The 23,128-nt window shown below is 41.2% G+C and overlaps 1 protein-coding gene across 3 annotated transcripts in view; it reads left to right on the top strand.

Annotated features, from left to right (window-relative positions):
• The window catches only part of CDH8 (cadherin 8), a 632,421-nt gene that overhangs the window by 473,906 nt on the left and 135,387 nt on the right, over positions 1 to 23,128 (top strand). For all 3 annotated transcript variants that reach the window (XM_089689822.1, XM_089689824.1, XM_089689823.1), the window contains exon 7: positions 20,308 to 20,561. In XM_089689822.1, the coding sequence (XP_089545948.1) occupies positions 20,308 to 20,561 (254 nt within the window). The remainder of the gene's footprint in view (positions 1 to 20,307; positions 20,562 to 23,128) is intronic.

The following is a 23,128-nucleotide window of genomic DNA, read 5'->3' as shown; positions in this document are numbered from 1 at the left end:
GGCACGTATTGATGTTGCATCCTGGAGGAGTTGGACAGCTTGTGCAACCTCTTTAGGGTCCAGATATTGCCTCATGCTACCAGTAGTGATACTGACCCTAGCCAAATGCAAAACTAGTGAAAAACAGTCAGAAAAGATGAGTTGGAAAAAAAATGTCAGTGACCTCTACCTGTAACACCATTCCTGTTCTGGGGGTCTTCTCATTGTTGCCCACCTAGTGCACCTGTTGTTCATTTCATTAACACCAAAGCAGCTGAAATTGATTAACAACCCCCTCTGCTACTTAACTGACCAGATCAATATCCCAGGAGTTTAATTGACTTGATGCTATACTCTGATTAAAAAATGTTCCTTTAATTTTTTGAAGCAGTGTATATATCATTTTATAATATATATGTAAAACCTTTAAAAGAAAATTCTGTAACTGCTCAAAAAAGTGTTAGCTGGGGTTAGGTTTTACTTTAATAGTTAATTATGTAAAGTCTGTCTAAATCTACTAGACCATCTAATACTAACCCAGAGGTGACTCTGTTGTTCCTCCATACAAAGTGGAGCCACTTTAAGGCAGAAAGAGTGTTACTGGCCAGATCACCAAGTGGTAATATAAGGAAAAAAGCCTAAATATATACCACATTTAAGGACTAATAAGCTGCAATTTGCCAGCAGCCATTTGTCCTGTACATCCTTGTAAAACTCAGAGATGAAAGGTATTTTTTAGAGTCTCACAAAGCAGGGGGCGGGGAGCTGCAGTTACACACTGTACAAGACCTCTGAGAGCTTATTGGAGGGAAGGGACACACCCCCTTGACACGGCACACAGGGACAAAGCTGAGGCTGCCAATCACAGGCTGTGCCCTCCCCTTCTACCATATTACTTCTTGGTTTCAGGAAAACCTGTCAGAAGTAACTAATGCTGATAACAAAGGAACTAGACAGAGAAATGACACAGCTTTGGAAAGAAGCAAATAAACACTATAGAAATAAATGCTTTCTTCAGTTTTCATGTCTGAGGTTTACAATCACTTTAAATACAGATCAAAGATCAGAGATCTTTGGGGATTTTTCTTGTTTTCACTTCTATTATAAGATGCACACTAAGAATTACCATGCTATAAATCAGTTATCCTAGCTTTAACGTTGTTCTACAAGAATATATCACTAGTAATTTGCATAACTCCACCCATATTTCAAAAAATGAAGAATCACCTATTCTAATAGGATATATGACTACGTACACTCTGATTGGAAAGGCAATTTCTCAGACTGAAAAGGGCATTCTATAATTTTGAACAGAGATGAGTTGTGTCTGCCCGAGGCCGTACAAAGAAGCCAGGAAGGCACTGACTCTTGACATTTTTAATCAATTGTAATGGTAAATAGGAAATAATACTCTTTATAGAGACATGGGAACTCCTGCCAGTTTTTTCTCTCCTTTCATTTGTCAGTCGCTGGCATGGAATGGAATGTGTTTAGTGGAACACAAACGTGCTTTGAATCATCCAAGCAGCTCTTAAAGACTACAAAATTATAACAAAATATTACCAAAATAATGGCTTTGGCACACGTGCCTCCTGAGAGAGAATAAATGTCCCTTGGAGTAGTGAGATTTTAATGACTTGACACTACTCTAGGTCATCATTAGAGCCAAGAGGCTGGAGATATAAAATAAGCAACCGCCGTACCATCTCTAGGAAATAAAGCTGCTGTTGTTTTTAAAATGTAATGGGAGGACCTGTGACTTTTAACTTAAGAGAATAATAAAACACAAATGAGAAATTATTAGAAAGGACCAAGATCTCCTATGGGGATGTCCATCAAGCTGCAGTTTTCTCCACTTTTAGCCAGTTCCCATCCTACCCATGTACAGTACATAAACAGCTGGATTGGAGCGGTGAAGGAGCGGGTTGCTGTTCATAAATGGGGCCCGCATTTTCAGCCTGTGCACGCTCCCTGGGAGAGCGCAGCAATGCAATCACTGATTGGCCAATCAATGATCACATGAATAGTAGTAAACAATGATGTCATTTCTGACATCATTGCTTACTACTTGTGTAATCTGTGAATGATCACAGAGATTACATGGTGCAAGGCTATTCACAACAGCCTTGTAGCATGTGACAAGCTGTGACCAATCACAGCTCTCACAGTATTTCTCAATGGCTGCAAGAATGCAGTCAGAGAGGAGGCATGATTGCTTTCACAGCCTTTAGGGGTGTAAAAGCAATCAGTGTAGAGAAAAAAAAAATCTTCATCGCCCTTACAAGTAGTACAGTGTCACTATGGTGACACTGTACTGCTAGGTTGACGGTATGTTGAAAACAAAAACATAAATAATAATATTAAAAAAAAATAAAAATGTGGTTATAAACTAACTTGGGTTTTCTATTTTTTACTAAAAAGATAGCTGAATACATTTTGGCCAAAATTTATGAAGAAAGATTATTTATTTGCAAAATTTTATAAGGGTAATGGAAAGCTCCCAATCTCTACTTGGGAACGTTCAGATCATGTGACTGCTATGACAGCCAACCACAGTGGTTACATGACTGAAATGCCCACCTCCATCTCCCATTGTTTGAAACCTCTTAAAGGGCCAGGAGGTGCTCGCGGGAAGGCATTAAGCCACAATAAGAGGTATTTGAGATTTGGTTGAGAACTAGGTTGAATTCTACACTGTTTTCATATCTCAAACACACCAACATATAGGTCCCTGCATCTGGGTTCCCTATTTTTCTCAGCATCCATCCGTCATGATGTGGTCTCACTCTTGCTGCTGAATGTTCCACATTGAACCACTTCCCGACTGGCCGTTGCATATAAACGGCTGGATGGTGGCAGTGCAGGGTCGGGTGGCCATTTATAAACGGCATCCCCGCACCCTGCTTGTGCGCGCTCCCTGGGAGTGTGCAGCACTGCGATCTGGTGCCCGCTGTGTCCTCCGGACACAGTGAAACACCGATCGTTGGACAGGACCTCTGTACGAGGTCCCGATCATGTGATCACTGATTGGCCAATCAGTGATCACATGCAAAGTAGTAAGCAAGATGTCACTTGTGACATCATTGCTTACTACATGTGAAATCTGTGAATGATCACAGAGGTCACATGGTACAAGGCTATTCACAGAAGCCTTGTACCATGTGACAATCTGTGACCAATCACAGCTCACTCAGTACTTCTCAATGAGTGCAAGAATGCAGACAGAGAGAAGGAGAAATGATTGCTTTTATATCCTATATGCGTTTAAAAGCAATCAGTGTAAAAAAAAAAAAAAAATCTTCATCACCCCCCCACAAGTAGTACAGTGTCACCATGGTGACACTGTACTGCTAGGGTGACAGTACGTAAAAAAAAAAAAAAAATAATATAAGAAAATAAAATAAAAATGTAAAAAAAAATGTTTAAAAATTATAATTTTTGGTTATAAACTAATTTCAATTTCTTTTTTTTTTACTAAAAAGATAACGGAATAAATTTTGGCCAAGATTTATGATGAAATATTATTTCTTTGCAAAATTTTATAAAAAAAACACTTTTTTTTCAAAATTTTTGGACTTTTTCATTTACATAGCAAAAAAAATAAAAATCCCAGCGGTGAATAAATACCACCAAAATAAAGCTTTATCTGTCTCAAAAAAATGGTAAAAAATTCATTTGGGTACAGTGTTGCATGACTGCGCAATTGTCATTCAAAGTGTGATAGTGCTGAAAGCTGAAAATTTCCCTGGTCAGGAAGGGGGTAAAAGTGTCCGGACTGGAAGTGGTTAAATAGAAATACTCTCCTTTTTATTTTTTGACTGCAGACAAGGAAATGCTACTACTGGAGTTTAGAAAACTGTTAGACGTCAATGATGGATTCAACTCACTTTAATCTACCAAAACCTTCCATAGCACTCCTTTAAGTAGCCTATGGGTAAAGTAACATTTCTCAGCTTATAACAGCAGCTGGTAGCATGAGATATCAGCATGTGCTTTTTTCTGCAGGATATCTCAGTCTAGCACCACCCAGAGCTCCCTACTGATTCTCCACTTCCGCATAGCAGAGATCAGGCATGCCCTTCACCCCTACACGACAGTATAATGACCTTTTAGCAGTCCTGGATAATGTTTTGTGGCAGGGGGGGGCGGGGGTGTCTGTCGGTTTGCGGCGGTTCTGTAATGAGAGATTCTGCTGGAAGCCTTATGCTCTCAGATAACTGATGCTGTTATTCATTTTCTAATGTTATTTTACCCACAGGTTCGCTTTAAATAACAAGATCCATTGAAGGGTTTGGATAACAGCACGTTCCTGCTGCTAACGCTCAGCATGGTTGCTGCCCCAACCCTTTAATTACTGAAATGTCAAAATTATACACAGGCTGTATTCTTAATATAGTCAGAGGAAGTAGAACATTAGATGCAATAGGATCTGGGAAAAAGCAATGTTTGAAAGTGATGGGTGTAGGCAGGGGCAGACTGACCATTTGGAAACTCGGGCACTGCCCGAGGGCCCGGGGTCAGTAGGGGGCCCCATGAGATGTCCCAGGTACCTTTTTCATAGGCTTTTTTGAGTTTGGGCAAGGACACAGGGGCCCCATGATCCCCTATTACCCAGGGGCCCCATGAGTTGTCAGTCCGCCCCTGGGTGTAGGTTACTTAGTAATGAATAAGTAGGGTAGAGAGGATGGCTAGGCTATTTTGAAGTGCTGTTTTTTTCGGGGCAGCACAGTGGCTAAATGATTAGCACTTCCGCCTGGCAGTACTAGCGTCGTTGGTTCGAATCTCAGCCACAGCACCTCCTGCCTGAGGTTTGCATGTTCTCCCTGTGCCTGCGTGGGTTTCCTCCAGGTGCTCCGGTTTCCTCTCACATTTTGTTGACATGCTGACAGGTTAACTGGCTCCTGTCTAAATTGTCCCTAGTATGTGTATGTATGAATGTAAGTTAGGGTCCTTAGATTGTACACCCCTTGAGGGTTAGGGACTAATGTGAATGTACAATATATATGTAAAGTGCTGCGTAAATTGACGGTGCTATACAAGTACCTGAAATAAATAAATATGTTTATACATGATAATGGTGGGCTAATAAAGAGATTTCAAGAAGAATGAGGTCTGCCTGAGAAAATTCCTGGAGCTGTGTGTAAGAGGGTGTTATAAATATGCAGACGTTAGTACATAGTTAATGAGGTTGAAAAAAAGACACAAGTCCATCTAGTTCAAAATCTTCCATATACACAACCCTATACCCGTAGTTGATCCAGAAAAAGGTGAAAAAAATCCAACAAAATGTGTACCAATTTGGAACAGTGGGAGAAAAACTCCTTCCTGATCTCCAAGGAGGCAATTGGATATTCCCTGGATCAACTACCCATGACGTCATTACCTTTAAATGTATAGTACCATATGGAGGAGGAGAGAATGCACAGTTACATAGAGGAATGGGAAAGAGTCTGGGGTATATTTGTGGCTAAGATCAGGAAACTAGGTGGGAAATGGAAGGTGTCCAGGCAGGGCGGCACAGCTGGGCAAAACCACATTTTAAACCGTGTGTTTTTAAAACAGGTAGGGGGCGCGCCGCCGCCCTACCTGTCCCGCCAACCACAGCCGCGGATGTCAGTCGCCGGGTCACAGCCGGTCGTTACCGGCTATGTCCCGGCGCTTAGCAGCAATCAGTGACAGAGAGCAGGGCTGCAGTAGCTCTGCTCTCTGTCAGTTCCCTGACAGCTCCTGACATGCTGATCAGGACAGAAGAGTTTATCTGTCCCGATCAGTGGTGTTCCCTGCAGTACACACCCCCTCCCCCTAGTAAAACACTCCCCTCACACAGTTAACCCTTTCACAGAATAATAAAGTTAACCCCTTCCTCCCCAGTGCCATTAGTACAGTGTCAGTGTTTTTTTTTTGCACTGATCACTGTATTGGTGTCACTGGGGATGTCAGTGACCCCAAGTCAGTTCCCCTCCCAGTGTCAGAATGTCCGCCGCAGTCCCGCCATAAGTCGCTGATCGCCGCCATAAGTCGCTGATCGCCGCCATAAGTCAATGATCGCCGCCATTATTAGTATAAAAAAAATAAAAATCCCAGTATCTTTCCCGCCATTTGTAAGCGCTATAACTTTCACGTAAACCAATTAATTTACACGTATTGGGTTTTTTTGTAGCAAAGACATGTCGCAGAATGCATTTTGGCAGAAATGTATGACTAAATTTGATTTTTTTATTTTTTTTAACTGGACATGTTTTATTGCAAAAAGTCCAAAATATAGTTTTTTTTCCTCAAAATTGTCAGACTTTTTTTTTTATAGCGCAAAAAAAAAGCACAGGCGATCAAATATCACTGAAAGAAAGCTCAATTTGTGGGAAAAAAAGGATGTAAATTTAATTTATGGACCGTATTTATGTACCGTATTGCATGACCGCGCAATTGTCCGTTAAACTAGCGCAGCGCTGTATAGCAAAAAAATGGCGTAAATTGCAGTATCTATACCATAGTTTGTAGATGCTATAAATTTCACACAAAGCAATCAATATACACTTATTGGGATTTTTTTTACCAAAAACATGTAGCAGAATACATTTTGGCCTAAATTTATAACCAACTTTGAGTTTACTATATATTTTTTATAGCTGAAATTAAAAAATATCGTTTTTCTTCAAAATTTTTGGTCTTTTTTTGTTTATAGCGTGAAAAATAAAAAGTGCACAGGTGATCAAATACCACCAAAAGAAAGCTCTATTTGTGTGAAAAAAAGGACGTAAATTTTGTTTGGAAGCAGCATTGCATGACCGCGCAATTATCAGTTGAATTAGTGCAGCTCCGAGTAGCAAAAAGAGGCCTGGTCATTAAGGGGGGTAAATCCTCAGGAGGGCAAGTGGTTAACCTCTGTGTAGACATTTAATTATCATATGCTCATTTTGAATTGCCTATGCTTGTGACAGGTCTACAGTAAACATGACATTTTGATAAAACACTAATGCAGGCCATAGATGGTTCGTTTATCGGATGATTTTTCGTCCAAAAGAATAATCGGCTGATTTTTGCACTGTTAGTGGGGCAATGGCATTGGCTGATTTCCGCGGTTCCTCCTCATTTAGTTTATCAGTCATGCTGGAAAATTTGTGAAAAACGGCTGATTTACACAATTATTGGTGGCAACATCGGTTTACAGAACGAACAATGTTTCATTTTTCGGATGAAAAATTGGCCGATAAACGAACTATGGCCTGCATAAGGGTAGATTTCACAGGAACGCTCTGATTGGGTCCACCTGTCCGTTTTTCAGGAAGACCTGATAGGAACCTCCGTTATCCTCTATGGAGCAGTGAGTGTAAATTAACACGTGTCCGTTTACACCAGCCTACACCCAATCCGGTCTGCTAAAAACAGACGGCTGGGGATTGTTCTCCTTTTGTCCAGTGGATTGAATGACAGTTGCGTGTAAGCGGGCCGTGTCTGCTCTGCATAAGCCTAGAGGACATAGAGCTGCCATCCGCCTGCTCAGTGGGTATCAGCAGACAGATCCCATGCTGACCAAGCAGATCACAGGCAGAGTCTGCCCAGTGTGAAGGGGGCCTATAACTGGTAAACTTAGAATCTGGTGCATCTCTGCATGATAGCCAATCAGCTTCTAACATCAGATTGTTTAATAAGCTTTGCCAATAAAATGTGGAAACTGATTGGTTTCTATGCAGAGTTACACCAGATTTTGTACCATGCAGTTTTAGTAAATAACCCCCTAAGGGTCCCTTCCATGTACTGTATACTGTATGTACTATCTTTATTATTATATTTTATTTTATTTCAGGTACTTATATAGCGCCGTCAGTTTACGCAGCGCTTTACACATATATATTGTACATTCACATCAGTCCCTAACCCTCAAGGGGTGTATAATCTAAGGTTCCTAACTTACATTCATACATACACATACTGTATTAGGGCCAATTTAGACAGGATCCAAATCCAAATAACCTACCAGCATGTCTTTGGAGTGTGGGAGGAAACCGGAGTACCCAGAGGAAATCCACGCAGGCACAGGGAGAACATGCAAACTCCAGGCAGGTGGTGCTGGCTGGGATCTTGAAGTTCATTAACAAACGTGCATTAGCATTTATTGCCCTAAAGTGAATCCTTAAAGTAGAACAAATTTTGGACAGAATAAGGGATATTTATAGCCCCTGTCACACCACCTGTGTCCCATTGGGAAGATTTCTCTTTACTTCCTGCCCCATAGCCAAAACAGGAAGTGAGAAGAAATCACTCCAAAGAGAGAATCACTAGTTGTCACCCGGGTCACCTTAACAGCGACCCTACATTTCCTGGGATCTTGCCTGAAGGAAAATGACATCCCTCTTGCTTATGCACCATGAATCAGGGGTTTAAATATATTATTCAGGAAAATATGGGCATGCTGGAGTTATTTCAAATCCACCCCAACTATCATCTAATAGTACATGATCAACCAAATCCCTCTGGCTGAATGTCTAACTACAATGCTGTAGAGGGATATACCCTGATATTCGAAGACAATTCTCTCACGCACACATCCATATCTCAACATGCCGTCTGGGGTTCTTGATACCTGCGTCACCCCACTGACCGATCCTTCACACATCATATTTTAAGCTCGAGTAGTACCTGTCTGGCTGGGCCAATACATGAGGATGTAATGCCTTCTTCCCCCCACCCCTTTTTTTTTCTTCTCTTCCTCAACATCTCACCCGACAATTCTTTCTATTACTATCGGTCTTTCTAACCTCTTGTCTTTACACCTGTTATTTACCTGTATCATTTCTTCTCTACCAATCAAATAGAGCGTTTACCTACACATAGATATGACTAACTTCGACCATAGCACATACGCTACTTATAACTATGTAAACAATGACCGTCACAGTACCCAACGCTTCCCCTACCCTTATCTCTATCATCACACTGCTTTACCAATAAAAAGCCGATGAGAGTCAGGACGAGACAACATACACTAACACAGGGGCGGACTGACCATTTGGAAACTCGGGCACTGCCCGAGGGCCCTGGGTCAGTAGGGGTTCCCCATGAGATGCCCCTGGTACCTTTCATTGGCTTTTTCATAGGCTTTTTTGGGTGTGGGCAAGGACACAGGGGCCCCATGATCCCCTATTGCCCGGGGGCCCCATGAGTTGTCAGTCCGCCCCTGCACTAACATCACTTTACCCATTTTCCTCTCGGTTTCCACCATTTTACTTTGTATGATGGCTGTACTGTGCTACATGTTTTTGTCTTGCACAACTGATTACAATTAGTCCCGTCTGCGAAACGGGAAGCAACCTGTCATGTCTATGTTTTGACTGTGATCTATGGCTGTACATGCTCTAAATGCTTTTGTCTTCTCTTAAAACAATAAAGTATTTTTGGAAAATAAATATATTATTCAACTTTTCCTCAATAACTGCTTTTTTTTTTTTTAACTATTTGCCGACCGCAGATAGCCGAAAGACGGCTGCACTGCGGCCGGCCAGTTCTGGGTGGACGTCATATGACGTCCTCCCAGAAGGCGCGCACCCGGCGATCTCCGTGATCGCTGTGTCTTACGGACACAGCTGATCACGTGACGTGGTGAAAGGCCAATCACAGCGGCCTTTTACCACGTGATCAGCCGTGTCCAGTGACACGCTGATCACCGGGAAATGCAAATGCCGGTTTTCGGCTGCACTTTCCTCACGCTGTCAGATCATGAGGAAAGTACTGCCGAAAACCCGCAGTTGTCAGACCGGGGATCGGCACCGATCATCAGGGTCACTGATCATCAGTGCCCTGATGATCGGTGCCCAGCAGTGCCACACAAAAGTTCCGCCTACCTGTGCCCAGCAGTGCGCCCACCTGTGCCCAGCAGTGCCACCACCTGTGCCAAGAAGTGCCACCTACCTGTGCCCAGTAGTGCCACCCACCTGTGCCCATCCACCTGTGCCCACCAGTGCCCAGCAGTGCAGCCCAGCAGTGCTGCCAGTCAGTGCCACCAGTCAGTGCCCAGCGGTTGTGCCAGTCAGTGCCCAGCAGTGCTGCCAGTCAGTGCCCAGCAGTGACATGAGTGAGTGCCACCTATCAGTGCTGTCTATCAGTACCCATTATCAGTGTCGCCTATCAGTGCCATCAATCAGTGCCGCATATCAGTGTCACCTATCCGTGACACCTCATTAGTGCTGCCTCTCAGTGCCGCCTATCCGTGCCACCTCATTAGTGCCGCCTATCAGTGCCCTTCAGTGCTGCCTATCAGTGCCCATCAGTGCCACCTATCAGTGCCCATCAGTGCTGCCTCATCAACGCACATCAGTAAAGGAGAAAAATTACCTGTTTGAAAAATTTTATAATAGAAACAAAGAAACTTTTTTTTTTTCAAATTTTTTTGCAATTTTTTTGCTTATAGAACAAAAAGTAAAGCTCCCAGCAGCGATTAAATACCACCAAAAGAAAGTTATATTTGTGAGAAAAAAATGATAAAAATTTCATATGGGTACAATATTGCATGACCGCGCAATTGTCAATCAAAATGCGACAGCACTGAAAGCTGAAAATTGGCCTGGTAAATAAGGGGGTATAAGTGCCTGGTAGGCAAGTGGTTAATTAGAGATTCAGCAAGGAGGAAAGGGTCACATTTAAAAGGTGGACCTTGATTTTTATGAGCAAGGCCTTCTTTAAGGCAGCCTAGTGCTGCAACATAGGTGCATTTTGGGTGGTTTAATATGTTAGGGTGCCTCTCAAAATGAAAAGCATCATGGTGCTGTATGGGCATTGCCACACTCTGTAGTAAGGTACATTTCTGCAATTGGGCCCTCTTACCTTTATCATTGGGAGTATCTTCCTTATTATTATGCTTCACATCATGCATGTTGTTGCATACAGCTAAAAAAAAATAAACTTCAGTCCTATCTTAAAAAAGTGATGCAATCTTATCATCACCATAAATTGTTCCTTCCGTCCACATTAAACTTCACTTATTGAATGTTTGATGTCATATTTTACAAGCCATTCAGAAGCAATAATAGTGGCGCCACACTGGAAGGAACGGTGATTGATAAGATGTCCTGTATGTCTTTGTCTAACATAACAACTATGTTTCAATATATGAAATAAAGTTTCTTGACAGCCAGAGACGTTTTCCTATATTAGAGAATTTGAGGAACTGTTTGACAGGTGATGGGTGATTGACATTTCTCATTAAAATATGCACATGCTATTAACTTCCCTTTAATTCCCCTTGTTTCTTGTGTCATCTGTTCCTTGTAGATTAGCAAATTGTTGTGAGGATGAAAACGTGCATATAAATCAGCTTAAAAAAATAAGGATCTGATGCAGTAACTATAATGATCAGAAAAAAAAATCATATACCATTCAAAGCATGTTAAAAGACTGGATTTTGTGTTGGATTTTTCCAGTGCTCATATTGCATGTATGATTCTGCTGTGATCAAACATTGATCTTTTATATAGTGTAAAGACTCTTACAGAAGAGAATTCAGGTCTGTTCAGCAGTTCAGTGGTTCTCCAAATATACTTTCATTGAAATAGGTTATGTAAATCAGTGATCATGGGTAACTGGGACATTGCATACCGCGTTTGGTACACAATATCACTCTCAACAATTATGATCATGTGTGCTGAGCTGTGTTGGATCAGTTCAATTTCTAAGACACAGAAACTTGAAGTGTTAGGCAAGGATTGGAAAGGGTTAGACCCGCCTTCCAAGCACCTTTAGAAAAAGATTGGCCTTGACATCGACAATTTGGCTTATCAGTAAAAAGTTGTTTCTACCGCTGATAGAATAATTATAATATTACCAAACATCCCATTGCAAACTGAACAACTGTTCACTTGTGGATGCCTGTGCAAATGATTGCTTTTGAGATATTTCATTTCTTTTAAAGAAATTCAATTTTTTTCCAGGCCACACAATGGGAGACCTCAATGTTTTAGTACTTAAAGGAAATTTCAAATCCATCCAGGAAAGAAAAACTTTTGAACTAAGAATGATAATTCTATCTGACACAAGAGATAAGGGCCTTAATTTGGACATGGGATTTCTCAATCAATATCCAACATTTTTATGACTAGTAGCTGTAGCTTGACTCCCTCTGTGTGAGTGTAGTATCCCTACCCCCTCGCTTTGACTGCATCTTATCTCTAGCCTCCTTTTTTTTTTTTCTTTCATCTCTTCTAACATTCTGCTAACTTTGTGAGTAGTACTGCTTAGACCTTGAAGAAGGGGACATTCCCCGAAAGCTTGTCCTCAAAATTGTATGTTAGTGCAAATAAAAAAAGTATCACGGACAGTACTCAATTTTTTTCCAGACAATTTTCACCAAAAACCATGCACAGGCAAAAGATCAATGAACTTTAACCAGCATTCACATGAACAAGCTCCCATAGATGAAGGTTTGAAAAATTCAGCTAGGCCAAATGATCTCTTGATATTTGCAGATTAACTGCATTTTATATGATTATGTGCGAAAAAAGCCTTTCCTGAAAGTTGAATAAGGCTCCTTTCACATGAGGCGGATTCTGTTTGAAACCACTTGCTCAGTGGGAGATCAGCAGATAGATCAGCAGGCGCATCAGCAGGCGCATGACAGGTCTGTGTCCGTTCTGGTTATGCCCCATTCACGTCCTTGGTCTGATCTTGGTCCACCTGTCCATTTTTCAGATGGACCCAATCAGACCCTTTATTCTCCTGTTGTTCCTGTTTACACCCACCTACATTATTATTATTATTATTATACAGGATTTATATAGCGCCAACAGTTTTCTCAGCGCTTTTCAATATAAAGGGAGTCAATACAGCAATGATACAGTTCAGTACAAGAGGGTTAAGAGGGCCCTACTCCTTGGAGCTTACAATCTAAGAGGGAGGGGCTGGTGGTACAAAAGGTAATAATTGTGGGGGATGAACTGATAGGAAGAATAGAAGATCCCGTTATTAGCTGAAGGCAGGATAGGCTTCCCTGAAGAAATGGTTTTTCAGAGATCGCCTAAAAGTGGGCAGAGAAGGCGATAGTCGGATAGACTGAGGTAGAGAGTTCAAAAGGATGGAGGAGGCTCTGGAGAAGTCCTGGAAAAGAGCATGGGAGGAGACAAGGGAGCTAGAGAGCAGGAGGTCATGGAAGGAGCAGAACTGATGGTTTGGGTGATATTTGGAGACAAGATCGGTGATGTAATTTGGGGCAGAGTTATAAATGGCTTCATATGTTATTGTTAATGTTTTGATTTTATCCATTGGGCAATGGGAAACCAGTGGAGGGATTGGCAGAGAGGCATGGCAGATATGGAATGGTTAGTAAGGTGGATTAGTCTAGTAGCAGCATTCATGATAGACTGAAGAGGGGATAACCTGCGATTAGGTTGGCCAATGAGGAGGAAGTTACAATAGTCAAGGCAGGGATAACAAGGGAGTGAATAAGGTGCTTAGTGATTTCAGAGGTTAGGAACGGGCGTATCTTGGAGATGTTGCGGAGGTGAAGTCTACAAAATTTGGACAGTGATTAGATCTGGAGCTGAAAGGACAGATGGGATTCTAGGATTACCCCTAGTACCCTGGCATGAGGGGAAGGACTGATGGTTGTATTATTGATCTTGATGGAGAAGTCAGTGGAGGGGGCACGGCCTGGAGGGAATTTTATGAGCTCAGTTTTAGAAAGATTGCGTTTGAGGAAGTGGAGTGACATCCATGCTGATATGTCACTTAGTAGGTTAGTAATGCGAGAGGAGACTGAAGGGGTGAGATGAGGAGTAGAAAGATAGATTTATGTGTCATCAGCATAGAGATGGTACTTAAAGCCATGGGAGTTTATCAAGTGACCAAGAGAGGAGGTGTAGATGGAGAAGAGAAGGGGTCCAAGGACAGAACTTTGAGGGGCCCCAACAGAAAGAGTAACTGGAGAGGAGGAGCCAGAGTTATAGGGTTGGGGACTGATACTTCATATAGTTAGAGGAGCGAGTGAGTCTAGTGTGGATGAAAGTGAACTGTTGTAGATAGCAGTGGCCAGGTCAGGGCAGGACAGGGAAAATATTCTGTCATAGAGGCGGTCAGTTGCAGAGTGAAAAGGAGCAGGGTTCAAGTTGTGAAGGTTTCTGCAGGTAATTGTTTGCTGCTCGGAGAGAGAAGTGTTTGAAGATGAGGACATTGTGAAGGTGATGAGATTGTGATCAGAGAGAGGAAAGGGGGTGTTTGTGAGGTTGTAGGAAGTACAAAGATGGGAGAAAACAAGGTGTAGTGTATTCCCACAGAGTAAGTGGAGGACTGTGTCCATTGTGTTAAGGCAAAAGATGAGGTTAGGTTGAAGAGTTGGGATGTTGCTGGGTTGTTCACATTAATGGGGATGTTAAAATTTCCAAGAATGATAGTGGGTAGTTCAAAAGAGAGGAAGTAGGGTAGCCAAGCAGAGAAGTCATCAAGAAAGCATGACACTGGTCCAGGAGGCTGGTAGGTCACTGCAATCATTAGAGAAATGGGAGAAAACAGCCAAATGCAGTGAGTTTCAAAAGAAGAGAAGGATAGAGAGGGAGGGGTACGGAGGACTTGAAAGGTGTTCAGTGGGGATAGAAGCATACCAACTCCACTTCCTTTCCGACCACTGGGTCTGGGTGAGTGAGTCCAGAGAAGGCCTCCATAGGAAAGTGCTGTGGGAAAAGCAGAATCTAATGCTTGAAGCCAGGTTTCTGTAATTGCTAATAGGTTAAGGGAGTGGGAGACAAAAAGGTCATGGACAGAGGTAAGTTTATTACAGACAGAGCGGGCTTTCCAGAGTGCACATGAAAAATGGAGGGTGGTTTTTAGCAGCATAGACATTGAGATTAAATTGAGTGGATTCCCGGAGGATAGAGGGTGCCTGGTGTGGGGGTGAGATACTGGAGGACCAAGGTTTGGGGAGATATCCCCAGAGGTTAGGAGAAGAAGGAGGGTGAGGAAATAAAGATGGGAGCAGGATGTATGCGAGTGTACATGCCTTCCTGTCCTGGTGTTTGGGTCAACAGGTGAGTAAAGTATCAGCAGGAGGTGATGAGAGCAGTAGTAGGAAGATGGTAGAAGTGAGGCTGATATGTATAAGCTTTGGGGTGGAGCAGAGGGATAAAGAACTGAGATTTTGAGAACAGAGGATAGTAATATAAAAAAGAGGAGTAGAGGGGACATATTAAAAGGTACATGGAGTGGGAATAAAACTTGTAGATGTTTCCCAGAGTGTTTGCTTGCAATCCTTCCAGCGTCCAGTACATCCAATCCGATCCGCTAAAAAAAATGTAAGGGGATCCGTTCCCCTCCATCTGGCTGGATCTGATTGGAAGCCATGTGTAAATGGACAGCCAGTCAGTTTACATTTGAGTGGGCTGTGTCCATGTCCGTTCTACATAAGGCCCTTTTCACACAGTGTGGAATCCCCTTCAATCCACTTGCTCAGCAGGAGATCTGTCTGCTGATCCCCTTCTGAACAGAGCAGAATGGACAGATGACAGGTCAATTTCTGCTCCACATATGCAGTAGGATATAAAATGATCAGCTGTCCATTTACATCTGCCGCTCCATAGAGGATAATGGAAGGTCTGATCTAGTCCACCTGAAAAATGGATATACAGACCCATTCAGACCGATGTGAAAGGAGCCATAATATGTCAAATATGTTCACATTTCTTTTAATGTCTTTGAGAGCTTAGACTAAATTTGATCTGCTAAGACCAACATTAAATTCCTACTTTTAAAAAAAATTAATTAAAATAACAGCAAATAAAACTAGCACAACAAAGTAAAAATAGAAAAGAGGTTAAAAAAAAAAAAAGAAAGAACTTCTTCTCATGCTGAAAATTAAATTTTGTGGGAGTACATTAACATAAACGTTAAAAAAAGAGAGAAAAAAAGAAAAAAGAACTAAAAACTAAAATTTAAAAAAACACATACTCTTAGCATGCTAAAACTAAATTGTGTGGGAGTACGTTACATTATCTGTTTATGATATACTAACAAAAATATTTCTAAAATGGCCTGTAAAACTGTAGAGACAATGAAATCTTAAGAAAGGTCATCATTAGAATTTATTTTAAATCTTGAATAAAACAAAAAAAAGTACTATGTCATTAAAAACTTAAGTGCTAATAAATAAAGTTTTATTGTTATGCGTAATACTAACTTGGGAGCACATAGTCCCTTGTATTTTATGCATTGTCGAAGAAATGCTAAATTATTTATCATACCTGGAGGCTGTATTGGAAATCACCTTTTCTTTTCCTTTTTTTTTTCTTTATCAGCAACCTACTGATTAGATGTTGCAATGTGTAGTTACAGTAGGAATGAACAACCATTAAGATTATGGTGGGACAAAAAAGACAAGAAACCCTTGGTGAAAACACTCTGAAAAAAGAGGACCATCATCCAAAAGGGATCTATTTGTAATGTTTCACCCAAGAGTCAAACAGCTTTCACCTGAAATTCACACATTTTCCCATAAAATTTTACGTGAATCTTGGGCGAGAGTTTTGGGTGGAGACATTGAAAAATAGTATATGTTTCAGGGCTCTTTAGACTTGTGGTTGGAAGGTGTTAAAAACATGTGGTTGAGCTGCGTTTTAGCACCCCCAAAACTGCTTTCTCTTAAGCTGCAAAGGCAGTAGATGGGGGTCTGTACATGATGCGGTAGCGATGCTTTGCTTCAAGTCTATGGCATAAATTATTGCTCTTGCTGCATTCAGTGGGCAGTCAGCCCGCTGAACATGACCCACTCAAGTGAATGGAGAATCAATGTAAATGCCCCTCAACCACATAAAATGCACATAGTTCTGGTGCATTGGTGAGACAATTATAGATTCACATCACCTCCACACTGCCTGTCAAACAGCTCTGCAAAATGATCTGCACAAAATTAGCCTAAATAAATATTCTAATTCCACTTCAACATACCTGGTTATCCTGCCAGATAATCATGACTGAAAAGGTGATCAGCTTTGTCATCGTTGTGTCTGTAATCTATGGCTAGAATACTAAAATACATACCAATATGTCAACACAACCTCTTCATCCAATTTGCATAATTGCATGCCTTGTTGCTGTCAATCATTCCAAAGCTCCTGTCTGGCCAGGTTGAAGGGCAAAGAGGGAAACTCTGTATATTACAATCCCTATAAATGCCATCACTACTATGGGAGCTGTAGTATCCAGCTGACTGCATGCCACAGCAGAGATTTGCAGCAACATGCAAGCAACCACCAGAAAAATGTGAAGACACTCAACTAGCACCTTTGTTCCTTTCTCTGACATGATTCATCCACTACAGGGGCCTGTTGATTAAAACCATGTCATATGATGGAAATTGGTAGCATGTCTTTGTTCCATTTGCACAGTAAAATTTAGTATGCAAAGGGCAAAGCGGTGTGTGGCTCTACATTTGCTCCAATTGCAATAGGGAGAGGATGGACACATATCCATGACTGGAGTGTGATGGGTAACCTCAGGGGGTATTTGGAATACAGCAGCCATCAGAAGTGTAGAGGAAATGTGCTACAGCATTTCAGGCAGGCATATTAGTTACCAGTTAAATTTAAACTAACAAACAAGACCTGACAGTTGGACTTCTGTATATCTGGTTGTATGCTCAATGAGGCAAAGAGGATTTAAATCTACTTTAAAAAGTCTAAAAATGTATTTATGTATCCTTACTTTTCATTAAGGTGACGATTACTCCAAAGATTGTAAACTGAAATGTGAAGAATATTTTTTTGTGACCCTGTGTCCCTTGTGTCCTGAGCCCATAGTGGCCTTTGTTTTTCTTTTATGCTAACAAATGTAAAACAGGATAGTAATTGATTGGAAAATGTATTAATTAATAGTTAATATAGACTAGTTGCACTCAACACCTTTATGTCTGTATGGAGGCTTTGTTCTGAGGAATGCCTTTGAGTCATGGGTAGAAATTATTGATGTGTCCTGTGACCACAGGTATCAACCCTAATTGACCACGTTCATAGCAGTGATCCACTATAATGCAGTCCTCAGGCACATCTCATTCTTAGGCAGCTTTTGAATTATGGGTAGGCAGCCTGAGATCGGCCTTCTGTAATGGAGCTGAACCTGTGGATTGCAATTTGTTTATATGGGGACCTAGGATTTATCCTCGAAAGAAGCCAGTATTTCTGGAGTCTGCCGATGGGGACATCAGAGTCAGAAATTCAATTCCTGCCAACTAAAGAATTATTTTGCCTCACTGCTAACCTAGTTCCTTGGCTAGTCTTTGTATCATCTTCATGGTAAAGGAGAAGAAAGCATATGTTGCCATCACTGTGAGGTCATAGTTTTAGGCTGATAGAACTGTGAAGAGCAACTTAGCATTCACTGAATCAGAAGGCTTACACTCATCTTTCCTGTAATGATGATGTACAGTAAATTACAGGTAACTAATATCATGATAGAGTTGGGTACTAATTCTGTATATACATTAATTTATTATTTTTAAATATGAATTCATGGCATGGATTGTATTGCTTAATTACACTGGTCTAGCATAGACTGTTTTCATAATCCATACCTAAGAGATCCCTGTGGAAGCTGAAATACACTGTAGTAGTTGCTGCTAATACAGTGATCACTACTGTCTTCCAGGTCCCGTGCCAAGTAGCTGTCTTGCTGCATAGTAACCACAAATGGTCAACTGCTTGGCATGGGCACCATTCACAGAAAGCCTTGAATTTTTCTCAATGAATGCAAGGTGTCACCACCTTGCCTCTTTACAGCATCCAATCTGTGAATTAGTGTTAATTGAGAAAAATGCAAGGCATTCTGTGTATGGTGCCCAAGCAGAGTGAGTGATTACCTGTGGTTACAATGCAAGACAGTGGTGATCACTGTAGTAGCAGTGAACACTAAAGTGATTTCCAGCTTCCACAGGGATTCCACATGTATGGAAATTGCATATTCACATTGGTCCATGCGTCCAAGCTTGACCAATGTAACGAAGCAATAAAATTAAAACCTGAAAGTCATAATTAGAGTAGAAGTTTGAATTTAAAAAAAAAAAAAAAAAACATGCTCACCTACGTGGATGCAGCATTGGTCTGATGCTACATCTGTCTCACGCCACCTCTAAAACTGAGAACTGAGTGGTCAAACATCACTGATTGCTCAGTTCTTGGTCTTCAATATGCAGAGAGCTGGTAACTGACAGTCACTCGCTCTCTGCTTTGCCTCTCTAGTGGTCACTGGAGCAAGGGGCTGAGGAGGGGGTGGGAGCGGTTGGCTCAGCAGGCTGAGCCAGCTGCTGGTCCAGACATCTGGGTGGATCCTGACTTTAAAGTTGGGATCTTTCCAGAGCCTGGACTAGCCAAATGACATCAGCCAACAGCAGGCTTTAGCTTACTGTCAGCTGAAAATGGGTCACAGGGGTGCAAAACCAAGTTTACCCCTGTGATCCATGGGAGAAGTAGGGCCAAAATATCTTTGACCATAGCTCTCATTTAATGAGTACAAAGCTAGAATAGAGTGTTTGTTTAATACATCTCTAGTAGTCAACGTACTTAAAGTTTTCAAAACAATGTTTTTTAAAGTACAGATTGCATAATACATGAACACAAGGAAGATACATTTTCTTTTTTTCTTTCTCACTAGTAATGTTGTGTAGTGATTTCATTTTACTGCTCTTCATAGCTCCATATAAGACCATGGGTCAGCACAGACCCAAGTTGGTTCATTGGCCATAAATACAATCTCCAGATGACTTGTCTTGTGGACAGTTTTATCTAAAAAGTTCTATAGGGATGCTGATTGCACTGTTTGATGGATGGTCACTAGAGAGAGAGACTCTAAAAAACGGTATATGAGATGCCATCTTGAAATATGGTACAGCAAGAAAGTAAAATGTGAGAGCCATATGAAAACTTACTTTCAGGAAAACTTTGAAATAATATCTCAAAATGCAAGCTGACTGAAAATACACTCTAGATTCCATTTAAGAAAGCAATGCTTGACTTTGCTGCAGCATTGTAATCACTGAGCAGGCTTTATGATGTATCTCATGTGAAATCCTGGTGATCAAGCCTCAGAAAAAGAACATTTTGTGACTCTCGAATTAGAAGAGAAAGGTAAAAAGGACAGGGAACAAAAAGATTGACTTCACTGGGGTAACATAATAAACAGATATCAATAAATGCCCACACAATTTACAGGCTCAGTCTGAGCGAGTGGATGGCTTACACTGTGGTTGCATTAAAGCTCAGTCAATGTGCTTAAATGAACATAACTTTCATCCATCAGCATTAAATTCATTTGTTCTTGCTTCTGTGGTCATTAGTGAAAAGCATTCATCTTTGTCATTCTTAACAGCCTCTGGACTTCGAGAGCAAAAAATCCTATACGTTGAAGGTAGAGGCAGTCAATGTTCATATTGATCCGCTTTTCATCAGTGGGGTACCCTTCAAAGACACTGCAACGTTAAAAATAACGGTGGAGGATTCCGATGAGCCCCCTGTGTTCTCATCACCTAGTTATCTGCTGGAGGTGCACGAGAACGCGGCCATAAATGGTGTCATTGGCCAGGTGACAGCAAGAGACCCTGATTCAACGGGAAGTCCTATAAGGTATGGTTTTTATTGAGATATTGGACATGAACCTTTAAACTGGCATTAATGTTATGTTTGGAATACTGTTTCTAGGTGCACTGAGATGTACTGTATCTATTGCATCACGGTTCTCTGGTTTTAGGTGATGCTATTTGAAAAAAAATTCTGTTTTGTTTTTAGATCCCTGCTCACCATAACTGCACCCCTGCAGGTATTATAATTGTGGGTACTGCAGTGTCACATTATGCTGTCTGCTCCCTTCACAAAATTAGAAGTGTCCACATATTTCTTCCAGTTGATCACATATTGTGGGCTGTGCGGGTATGGCAACCCTGAGGCCCCATTCACATCTGATGTTTTGTGATCTCGATCCCAAATTGATCTGCAATAATGACAAAATGCAACAAACATGTTTAGGCACCATTCATTTTCAAAGGCACCTAAACACATTTTGCTGCAAATGTTGCGCAATCTACAAGGCGCGAAGCCTGTCATCCAAAAGAAGCTCCTGCCCCTTTTTGGCAGGAAAGCTTCAAGTGTTGTGGTTTGCCATGATTACCGTACGATTTATTCAGCAACAATTATGGGAATACCGCACCATGTTTAGGTGTCATTGAAAATGAATGCCACCCAAACAGGCATGATGCATTTTTTCATTATTGCAGAGTGATTTGGGATCACAGGCAGAATCACAGCGATTTTTCCCGAGATCACAAAACACCAGATGTGAATGGGCCCTCACAGATCCTATCGAAATGCCTAACCATTACTGGGTGGCTAATGTTTCTGTGCTGAGAGCATGCTCACTGTGCGCTCCCTGCAAAGACAGCTCTTGGTCTCCACCAAAATCAGTAGTCGGTTGGACCGGCTCCCTATCATGTGACCACTCTGAGAACCAATCAGTAATCACATGATCTTCAATCTTTCCCATCCCCTGGACTTTCAGAACATTGTAAAGGGATTTCAGGGTATGTGGAAAGGGGTTAATAACATTATTGCATATTTGCTTGGTTGATCAGCACCTGCTTTTTTAACCCCAATTTTTCAAAAGTAGTAATCCTTCAGTCTCCTGATTTTCTATATGCAATGATGTTTGTTTACTACATTGCGTGTTGAAGTCTTACCCTATCCTTCTGAAGACTAGCTTTTTCAGTATGGGTGGATGCTGGTGGTGCTAAAGCACCCAATGACTTCTTCTAGGGCTCTTAAAAGAGCTTTCAACTCTGAAACCTCCTTCATCATCTGTGCTGTTTCTGATATACTTCATTTGACTAAGTTTGTACTACTCATGCAGAACCCAAAAACCCAAACTAGACTGGGCCTTACCTGAACCCCTCTACCATTACCTACCACATACTGTATGTGCTGTTGCAAAAGGGTGGGCTTTAAAGCGGTAGTAACATTTCAAGGGAAAAAAATAATCCTTCTGCAAGATAATATCATAATGTACTAAGATGCACAGCAGAACGATAGCTGTCTGTGTATCCCCCAAAAAATGTAGTTTAGGTGGAGCTATAATCGTAGGGACGCTAGCTCTAAAGGACACATCTTTCAAAGTAAACCCTAGTGATCTTACAACAAACACCTTCAAAAACAAGACTATTACCCAATTGTAGTACCCAAAATATCATATGTTTTTTCTTCCAGAATTACAGGTGCACTAGGATGTTTATTTGACAGAAGCTTTTTCCTAGAGTCTGGCTCATCAAAAAAAGCTGTCCTAACTTTTAATCCAAAGCACAGACAGCATCAAAATAGAAACCGTATGCTTGTTTTGGAGGCATGCATGTTGATGGCTAAACATATACTCATTGGCTTAATATTAAAGCAGAAGAAACTAGTGATTTTTCACAGTGCATTCCCAAAACATATGCTATCAGTTAATTTGCATTAGACAGTGTGAAACATGACATATGCTTAATATATTTTACTTGATAATCCCAATGATTGAGTATATATAATCAGCATGGATCTGACATCCATAAATGCTTGGTTCTCCTTTTATATTATCATTTTATTTTTTATAAGTGTTTTCACAGAATGGACACACTGTAATAGGCAAGCTTTAGTCAATGGCATTGAAAATGAAAGGCAAATATATTGTTCATTTGGCAACGGTAGTAACACTTTTCAGGGGGGTTTATTGAAGCTCTGCTGACTTCTATTATCAGTATATACCAAAAAGTGAACTGCGCTTGTGCGTTCAAAAATCATTGGGAAGCTGCAGACATACTATGTGATATTAGCATGGGCAGCACAGTGGCTAAATGGTTAGTACTTCCACCAGGCAGTACTAGGGTCATTGGTTCGAATCCCAACCACGACACCACCTGCCTGAAGTTTTCATGGTCTGCCTGTGCTTGCGTGGGTTTTCTCCCACACTCCAAATACATGCTGGTAGGTTCATTTGATCCAGTCTAAATTGGCCATAGTATGTGTATGTATGGTTGTAAGTTAGGGAATTTAGATTGCATGCCCCTTGTGGGTTAAGGACTGATGTGAATGTGCAATATATTTGTAAAGTGTTGCGTAAAATTGACAGCGCTGTTTAAGTACCTGTAATAAATAAATAAAAAAAAAACAAT

Source organism: Staurois parvus, unplaced genomic scaffold (genome assembly GCF_062004578.1).
Source record: "Staurois parvus isolate SC_StPar_1 unplaced genomic scaffold, SC_StPar_1.0 ptg000498l, whole genome shotgun sequence".
NCBI lineage: Eukaryota > Metazoa > Chordata > Amphibia > Anura > Ranidae > Staurois > Staurois parvus.
Note: the sequence above shows the minus strand (reverse complement) of the source record. Positions and strands in the feature narration are given on the sequence as shown.